Source organism: Crocuta crocuta, unplaced genomic scaffold, assembly GCF_008692635.1.
Source record: "Crocuta crocuta isolate KB4526 unplaced genomic scaffold, BGI_CrCroc_1.0 scaffold73, whole genome shotgun sequence".
Lineage (NCBI taxonomy): Eukaryota > Metazoa > Chordata > Mammalia > Carnivora > Hyaenidae > Crocuta > Crocuta crocuta.
This window is the reverse complement of record NW_027529443.1, coordinates 300,810-309,718: the sequence shown is the minus strand read 5'-3', so window position 1 is coordinate 309,718 and position 8,909 is coordinate 300,810. Positions and strand designations below refer to the sequence as shown.

Below are 8,909 nucleotides of genomic sequence, written 5' to 3'. Positions count from 1 at the left end.
GGAGCTTTCCCAGCTAGGGAGGAAGGCAAAGTTTACCCGAGCACTGCAGGCGAAGGTGGCGGAGAAACATCTTGAAAGGGGTCTCTGTGGGTACTAATGACAGGGGACGCCAGACAGGTTTACGGCATATACCGGATTATTGCTAGCTTGGGGCCAGATCACCAAGAACTGGAAGGCGGGAAGACAGAAGGACTATGCGCAAGCTTTGTAGTACCGAAATCCGCTTATATTCCACATCTCCCTCTGTAGCGAGGAGTGAATGAAGCTCCCTTCCTCTGTGTTGGGAAGTTTTTTTCAGGGAGCCCCATGAAAAGTGTCGCCAAAGTACTGAGGCCAGAACACCAAAACCCTTTTTTCCCCTTTTCTGCTTTCAGCCAATATGCGCCGGAACGATTTTAGCAGCTCTTGCCGGAAGTGTGGCCTAGACTAGTGCAAAGCAACGCAGAATTTTGACCCTCGTGGGCGGGGTCAGAGTCGCTTTTCAGCGATTTTAGCTCCGGAAGTGTGTCTGTGTAGAACTGCTGCTTGGAGGCGGCACAGGAAGTGTTCTCCAGGCAGAGGTTTCGGGGGGGAACCTTTTGCGGCTAGGACACTTCCTGTTTCCTAGTAACAATAGGAAGTATCCGCGGAGCTGGGGATTGACTCCTGGCTCGAGCCAGCTGCGCCCTCTTTCCTCTACCTCCTTCCTTCTCCCTTTTCTCCTTTCCCTTTTTCCCTCCCTTCCCGCCTCCCAGGAGCCCTGGCGGAGTGTGCGTGTGTGGGAGCGCGAGAGCCCCCCACAGCCACCCCTTGGGGCGCGCGGCTGCAGTTAGGGTGAGGGTCCCAGTGCGCAGGCGCGCTCCCGTTCGCGGTCCCCAACGGACTCACCCGCGGCGGGAACGAAAAGGGGCCAGCCGAGTGAGGTAGGGGTCCTGAGAGGAAATTGGCCCAGGAAATGAGTGAGGCGAGAAGACCTGGTTGGTGGTTGATCAGGAGAAGGGGCTCAAGCGAAGGGGCTTTGTGAGTTGAGAAGTCGAGGAGCAGGTTTAGAGGGGCTTTAGATCTGGAGATATGAGTTGTATGTATAGGGAACCCATGGGAGTGAAGAATCAGTCAGCAAAGGTCAATGTGATATAGGAGGCATGGGGGCCTGCTATGGAGAGAGTCAGGGCTTTGGAAAGAAAATTGCCAGAGTGAGTGGGTTTGCTTCTGTGTATACTGGGCTAAGGAGGCACTGCAATGTATTGTGAGGATTAAGTGACACAACGAATATTCTTTACTTAGCTTAGTACTCCGCACATGGTAATGCTCCGTTAGCATGTGTTGATGCCATAAGTATTTTGAGATTAGATAGGAAAAATAAGAAGGGATGGTGAGGGTATAGTGAGATGTAGGAGAGAAAAAAGGTAGGGGGTGAAGAGCAACCAGGATTGGGTTGGAATTTCTAAGATAGAAGATGATTTGGATTCAGGGGAAGTAGGTGAGGGAAGTGGCCAAGAGAATTTTAGGTAAGAGACCTCATGACCCTGAAAGGAATAGGTGAGATGAGGCAACAAGCCAGCCCTTTCTCTGAAGAGGGCTTTAACCCCACCTCTCACATCCTTAGCTGTCAACTGGAGAAAAAGGCTGCTTTTCAGTGTCTCTAGGCTACTCTGTTTAGCTGAGGGGTCAAGGAGAGTTAGACTTCTCATACTGAAGGTTCTAGAAAAGGTTTCCTTTTAATATGTCACAGGAGATAACATTGGTTGTTTCAGAATTAGGAGAGGGTTAGGGACAGTAAGATTTTTTTGGATTTCATCTGATGAACAGAAGTAGGTTGGTAGGTCTGTGATCAGAGGTAGGTTGCATCCCTCTAGACTTTAATTTCCTCATCTATACTTCTAGGATGAGTTAGGCCTAGGGGAGTTCCCATATTTGGGGAGCTTGTATGCAGGAGGCCTTAAATCCAAAAGAAAGCAAGTCCCTGGGCCATTACTGCTTGGGGAACATTTGTGTGACCTCTGATGAGCTTGCTGCTTATAGAGCCAAGAGGCAAAGTTCATTCAGGCCTGCCTTCTGACCACCAACCCCTCTTCCTAGGCCTTGGCCCCTCCACCAGAGGAAGATGCTGCTGCCACCTGCCTGCTCTTCCTGAACCTCTAGGTTTCTGCCACACTGCCCCATGGAGGACGAGCCCACCTCACTCAGCTGCTCTGACTGTCAGCGCCACTTTCCTAGTCTTCCGGAACTGTCCCGGCACCGTGAGCTGCTCCATCCATCTTCCAAGCAGGACAGTGAGGAGGCAGACAGCATCCCTCGGCCCTACCGCTGTCAGCAGTGTGGGCGGGGCTACCGTCACCCAGGGAGCTTGGTCAACCACCGTCGGACCCACGAGACTGGCCTTTTCCCCTGTACCACCTGTGGCAAGGACTTCACCAATCCCGTAGCCCTCAAGAGCCACATGAGGACTCATGCTCCAGAGGGCCGCCGCAGGCGCCGTCCTCCCCGCTCCAAGGAAGTCATTCCACATCTTCAAGGGGAGACAGCATCCTCTGACTCCAGGGACCAGATGCTTAGCCCTGGGGAAAGCTGGACAAGCCAGAAAAAACATGCTGAAGAGACCTCTGGCTGTGAGTCTGGGCCTGACCCCAGGGCAGCACTGAGCACTCGGGAAGATCCACCCACCAGACAAAGAGAAGGCTGGGAAAGCCAGCCAGATTCAGAGGAGGGTGCAGAGCGCTGGGGGCCCCCTGCCAATTCTACCAGAGCCACCCCGCTCCCCACCCCAGCCAGCAGCCTCCTTAGCAATTTGGAACAGTATTTGGCTGAATCAGTAGTGAATTTCACAGGGGGCCAGGAGCCCACTCAGTCCCTTCCTGCTGAGGAAGAACGGCGGTACAAGTGCAGTCAATGTGGCAAGACATACAAGCATGCTGGGAGCCTCACAAACCACCGCCAGAGCCACACCCTGGGCATCTACCCTTGTGCCGTCTGCTTCAAAGAGTTCTCTAACCTCATGGCTCTGAAGAACCACTCCCGACTCCATGCCCAGCATCAGCCTTACCAGTGTCCCCACTGTCCTCGTGCCTTCAGGCTCCCCCGAGAGCTGCTGGAACACCAACAGTCCCATGAGGGTGAAAGGCAAGAGCGGCTATGGGAAGAGAAAGAGATGCCCACCACCAACGGGCACACAGATGAGAGCAGCCAGGACCAGCTCCCTAGTACACAGATACTGAACTGCTCTGGGGAGCTCAGCACCTCTGGGGAGCTGGAGGACAGTGGCCTAGAGGAGTACCGGCCTTTCCGTTGTGGAGACTGTGGCCGTACTTACCGTCATGCTGGGAGCCTCATCAACCATCGCAAGAGCCACCAGACTGGTGTCTACCCCTGCTCCATCTGTTCCAAGCAACTGTTCAATGCAGCTGCCCTCAAAAACCATGTGCGGGCTCATCACAGACCCCGGCAAGGAGCTGGAGAGGACGGGCAGCCATCAGTGCCACTAGCTCCCCTGCCTCTGGCTGATACCACCCACAAAGATGAAGAGGTCCCCACCACCACCCTGGACCACCGCCCCTATAAGTGTGATGAGTGTGGTCGGGCTTACCGCCACCGGGGGAGCCTGGTGAACCACCGCCACAGCCATCGGACAGGAGAGTACCAGTGTTCACTCTGTCCCCGCAAGTATCCTAACCTTATGGCCCTGCGGAACCATGTGCGGGTACATTGCAAAGCCGCTCGCCGCAGTGCAGGCCCAGGAGCTGAGGGTCCCCCCAGCCACCTCAGGGTAGAGCTCCCGCCTGACCCAGTGGAAGCAGAGGCAGCCCCACCCACAGATCAGGGGCATGGGTGCAAACATGAAGAGGAGACCACTGACGTCCCCCCAGCAGCAGATAGGACAGCACCACAGATATGTAGCATGTGTGGGATGCTCTTTGAAGACCCTGAGAGCCTTGAACATCATGGCCGGACCCATGGGGAAAGAGAAGACAGCAAGACAGAGACCAGGGAGTCCCCTCCTCGGGCATTTGCATGCCAGGATTGTGGAAAGAGCTATCGCCACTCAGGCAGCCTTATCAACCACAGGCAGACCCATCAGACAGGGGACTTCAGTTGTGGGGCCTGTGCCAAACACTTCCACACCATGGCCGCCATGAAGAACCATTTGCGACGCCACAGTGGGCGGTGGAGCAAGCAGCACCGGAGGCGAGCTAGCAGTGCTGGCAGTGGGGGAGAAGCCAAACTCCCATCAGGAGGGAGCTGGGCCCCGGAGTTGGTGGAAAACAGTGAGGGCCTGGACTGTCCGCAGGACCCTTCAGGGGGAAGTCTTAATGTAGTCCAAGGCAACTTGGAAAGTGATGGGGGCTGTTTGCAGGCTGACACTGAAAGGGATAGATGTGGGCTTGAGAGGGATGAGGCCTGTTTCCAAGGTGATAAAGAGAGCAGGGGTACTGAGGAAGGACTGAAAAATAAGGAGGCTTGTTTCCTTGACAACTTGGACATCCCAGGTGATGAAGAAAGCAGTGGGACTCGCTTCTGTGATGGTCTCACTGGGATGGGTGAGGACCAGAAACCAGCCAGTGGCCAGCCCAGCTCCTCTTGCCACTCTCCTGAAGCAGTCACTGGCTGGCAGGCTGATGTCTCCCACACGTGTTCTGACTGTGGGCACTCTTTCCCTCATGTCACTGGCCTACTGAGCCATAGGCCCTGCCACCCACCAGGCATCTATCAGTGCTCTCTCTGCCCAAAGGAGTTTGACTCACTGCCTGCCCTGCGCAGCCACTTCCAGAACCATGGGCCCGGGGAGGCAGCCCCTGCACAGCCTTTCCTCTGCTGCCTCTGTGGGATGATCTTCCCGGGACGGGCTGGCTACAGGCTTCACCGGCGCCAAGCTCATGACTCTTCTGGCATGACTGAGGGTTCAGAGGAGGAGGGGGAAGAGGAAGGAGCAGCAGGGGCAGCCTCCACCCATAACCCTCCACTGCAGCTCTCAGAAGCAGAGCTGTTGAATCAGCTGCAGCGGGAGGTGGAGGCACTGGATGGAGCTGGCTATGGGCACATCTGTGGTTGCTGTGGTCAGACCTATGATGACCTAGGGAGCTTGGAGCGTCACCACCAAAGTCAGAGTTCTGGGAACACCATAGACAAATCTCCCGGCCACTTAGGAGAGTCAGATGATGCCATGGGAAGGGTTGCAGACCATGACCATGTCTTTGAGGACACAATGGCCTGCCTCTCTGGGGAGGGTGGGGACACGATGTCTGGAGAGGGAGTAGGTGCCATGGTTGTAGACAACCTTTCCATGCAAGGTGCGGAAAGTTCGCTGGAGGCCCAACCCCGCCCCTTCCGCTGCAACCAGTGTGGGAAGACCTACCGCCATGGGGGCAGCCTGGTGAACCACCGCAAGATCCACCAGACTGGAGACTTCATCTGCCCTGTCTGCTCCCGCTGCTACCCCAACCTGGCTGCCTACCGTAATCATCTGCGAAACCACCCACGCTGCAAAGGCTCTGAGCCCCAAGTGGGGCCCGTCCCAGAGGCAGGAGGCAGCAGCGAGCCCCAGAACATAGCAGAAGAAGGGCTGGGGCAGGCAGATGTGGGGAAGTTCCAGGAGGAACTTAAAGTGGAACCCTTGGAGGAGGTGGCAAGGGTGAAAGAGGAGGAGTGGGAGGAGGCCACTGTGAAGGGGGAGGAGGTGGAGCCAAGGTTGGAGACCGCAGAGAAGAGCTGCCAGACTGAGGCCAGCTCTGAGCGGCCCTTCAGCTGTGAGGTATGTGGCCGGTCGTACAAGCATGCTGGCAGCCTCATCAATCACCGGCAGAGCCACCAGACTGGCCACTTTGGCTGCCAGGCCTGCTCCAAAGGCTTCTCAAACCTCATGTCTCTCAAGAACCACCGGCGCATCCATGCAGATCCCCGGCGTTTCCGCTGTGGCGAATGTGGGAAGGCCTTCCGCCTGCGGAAACAGCTGGCCAGCCACCAGCGGGTCCATGTTGAGCGGGGTGGGAGTGGGGGTACCCGGAAGCTGACTCGGGAAGATCGGCCCTTCCGGTGTGGGCAGTGTGGGAGGACCTACCGCCATGCTGGCAGCCTCCTGAACCACCGGCGAAGCCACGACACAGGCCAATACAGCTGTCCCACCTGCCCCAAGACCTACTCCAACAGCATGGCCCTGAAGGACCACCAGAGACTGCACTCAGAGAGCCGGCGGCGGCGAGCAGGGCTATCTCGGCGGGCAGCTGTGCGCTGTGCCCTCTGTGGCCGAGGCTTCCCTGGCCGGGGATCTCTGGAGCAGCACCTGCGAGAGCATGAGGAGGATACCAAAAGGGACCCAAATGGCACAGAGGGCAATGAGGGGAACCTGGCTAATGACCAGGGACTAGAGGACACATCGGGTGGTACTGAGTCAGTTCTCCGGCTGGAGGATGGTTCCAGGAGGCCGGGGGAGCAGAGTCCGAGCCCCATCAGAGCAGCAGGTTCAGAAGCCACAGAGCTGGTATCCTGGGACATGGGGAATACAGAAGGGAGGCAAGGAGATGGGGGACCAGTGGATCATGGTGGAGATTGGGTTCCTCAGGGTCATGTACTGACCAAGCCAGAAGAAGAGTCAGGGAACAGCATCCCCAAGAGTCCTTGCTGCCTTGGCAACAGCCAGCCCAATGGACCTAGTCTAAGTCCTGTGGATAGCTGGGACAATGGAGACAGCCGACCTCAGCTCCAGCAAGAGAGTCACACCTTTTCCTGCAGCCACTGTGGCAAGACATACTGCCAATCGGAAGGCCCTTTGAATGGCCACGGCACCTCCAAGACAGACTGCCACTATTGCCTGCTCTGCTCCAAGGAGTTCTTGAATCCTGTGGCCACTAAGAGCCACAGCCACAGCCACAACCACATAGCTGCCCAGACCTTTGCCTGCCCTGACTGTGGTAAGGCCTTTCAGTCCCATTATGAACTAGCCAGCCACCTGCACACTCATGCCAGCGGCCTCAGTCAGATGCCTCCCCAGATAGAGGCCAGAGGTCCTGAAGGTGGGACTGTGAACGATGAGGTGGATCTCCCTGGCCAAGGGGAAATCCAAAAGGCCCCATCAGAACCCCCCAGGGCCCCAGGAGAGAATGCTGGGAGTGCTAACGGGGGGCAAGGAGTAAAGTCCACAGTGGCTGAAGATGAGGAACGGCCCTTCCGTTGTGCCCAGTGTGGACGCTCCTACCGCCATGCCGGTAGCCTGCTGAACCATCAGAAGGCCCACACCACTGGACTCTACCCCTGTTCCCTCTGCCCCAAACTTCTACCCAACCTGCTGTCCCTTAAGAACCATGGCAGGACCCACACAGACCCCAAGCGCCACCGCTGTAGCATCTGTGGCAAGGCCTTCCGGACAGCTGCCCGGCTGGAGGGTCATGGGCGGGTCCACGCACCTCGGGAGGGGCCCTTCACCTGCCCTCATTGTCCTCGCCACTTCCGCCGCCGAATCAGCTTCCAGCAGCACCAGCAGCAGCACCAGGAGGAATGGACAGTGGCCAGCTCCGGTACGGGGACAGGAATGGCTTGAGCAGAGGACGGAAGGGTTCCAGAGGAGGTGGGCACGGTAGGGTTGGGAGAGACAAGGAGTGAGAGAGGTCGGGCAGAGGCGGAGGGTGGGGACTTGGTTATGGAGGAAACTGGTCTGAGGATGCTGTCTGGTGAGGGCAGAGATCAGAACCCCTGGGCCAGATAAACAGCATGGTGGGTTGGACAGTGTGGTGGGGGGAGGGAGTGGTTGTGGACAGGGGCAGAAGCAGCTGCTGTGCAGGAGCCAAAGAATGGGCTTTTGTTTGGGGTGGGGAGGCAGCCATCTGGCTACTACATCTGGAAACTCCTGATCCAGCCAGTAAAGAAATGATTTCCAGAGAAAAATGGCCTAGATGGTGCTCTTTCCTTAAGTAGGCAGCGAGCAAGAGGATGAAGAAAGGGGGTGAGAGGCACCCCCCAGAAGGGACTGCTTTGTGTGGTTTTTGCTGACTTGCCCAGGGAAGCGGGTCTCTGGTTGGCCCCCAACTCCCTGTCTTTCTCTCCCCAAATGTTGTCTCTGGTTTCCCTCCTCTCTTGGAATCTAGACCTTTGGTCCTTTGCTACTGATACTGCCTCATGAATCTTCCCTATATTGAACTTTTTCTTCTCTCTGCTGCGCATCTCCCTTTTAGGAGCCAACCAAACCACTTTTTCCACCTGCATACCCCCATTCCCGCCCGCACACCTTTACCTGGAGGATTGAGTCATAGATAATTGTCTTTGAAGCCAGGCCCAGCTGAGGCAACAGCAGTCATTAGCCCCTATCTCCCATCCTCTATTAGGGGGAATTTCCACGGAAAGCCACTCCACCCAGCCCTGCGGAAGGATGAGGCGGTGTGGGAGTTGGGCAGCCTGTTTCCTCAGTCTGTTCTTGAGCCCTGGGCTCATGTCCTCTGCCTCCTCTAGAGATCTATAGGCCTTCTCCCAGGATCTATTCCATTTGGTGGCCACCAAGAGTAGGTATCCCCAAGCTGGCAGGCCCTTGACTAGAGATGGTCAGGGAAAGAGGGGATGGTGGGTGAGTGTATCCTGAGAGAGCTGACGAGATGGCTTTCAGGATAAAAGATTTCTTGTGACCTCAAGGGAATGAGTGAGGAGCCAGTTAGTCAGGCCTGGAAAAATCATTGGGAGTTTTCATGCAGGCCTCTGGGGTCAGGAGGGTAGCAGCAGAATGGCCTACAGCCTAGGGAGGGGGTGCAAGCCGTGTGGGGTTTGCCGGACTCTATCCGTGACCTCCTCTCTTTCTCCCCAGGAGCCCCAAAGGCACCAGCGGCGGGCAGACGGGACCTGTCATTGCCCCCTCCACCTACCCCCACGACCCCACTTCTGGATCCTTCACCCCAGTGGCCTGCAGACCTCAGCTTCTCCCTCTGAACTTCAAGTCTCCAAAGATCAGAATACAG

General features: G+C 56.8%; 1 protein-coding gene across 3 annotated transcripts; it reads left to right on the top strand.

Moving 5' to 3' along the window:
* The first annotated feature begins 630 nt into the window (after window positions 1-630).
* On the top strand, window positions 631-8,901 carry ZNF646 (zinc finger protein 646). Of its 3 annotated transcripts, none has more exons than XM_077760315.1 (3): window positions 631-902; window positions 2,059-7,484; window positions 8,759-8,901. In XM_077760315.1, the coding sequence occupies exons 2-3, from the start codon at window positions 2,141-2,143 to the stop codon at window positions 8,878-8,880; spliced, it is 5,466 nt and encodes a 1,821-aa protein (XP_077616441.1). In that variant the 5' UTR covers window positions 631-902; window positions 2,059-2,140; the 3' UTR covers window positions 8,881-8,901. The 3 variants fall into 3 exon arrangements, with proteins under 3 accessions (XP_077616441.1, XP_077616442.1, XP_077616443.1); XM_077760316.1 differs by having other exon boundaries at window positions 2,059-7,534; window positions 8,759-8,840; XM_077760317.1 differs by having other exon boundaries at window positions 2,059-7,543; window positions 8,759-8,823.
* Window positions 8,902-8,909: the final 8 nt, after the last annotated feature.

Bases quoted from the DNA above. Each gene is read 5' to 3' on its own strand.
- ZNF646 (XM_077760315.1), top strand. From the start codon at position 2,141: ATGGAGGACGAGCCCACCTCACTCAGCTGCTCTGACTGTCAGCGCCAC. The intron at 7,485-8,758 runs GTACGGGGACAG...CTTTCTCCCCAG, and splicing joins ATGGACAGTGGCCAGCTCCG to GAGCCCCAAAGGCACCAGCG.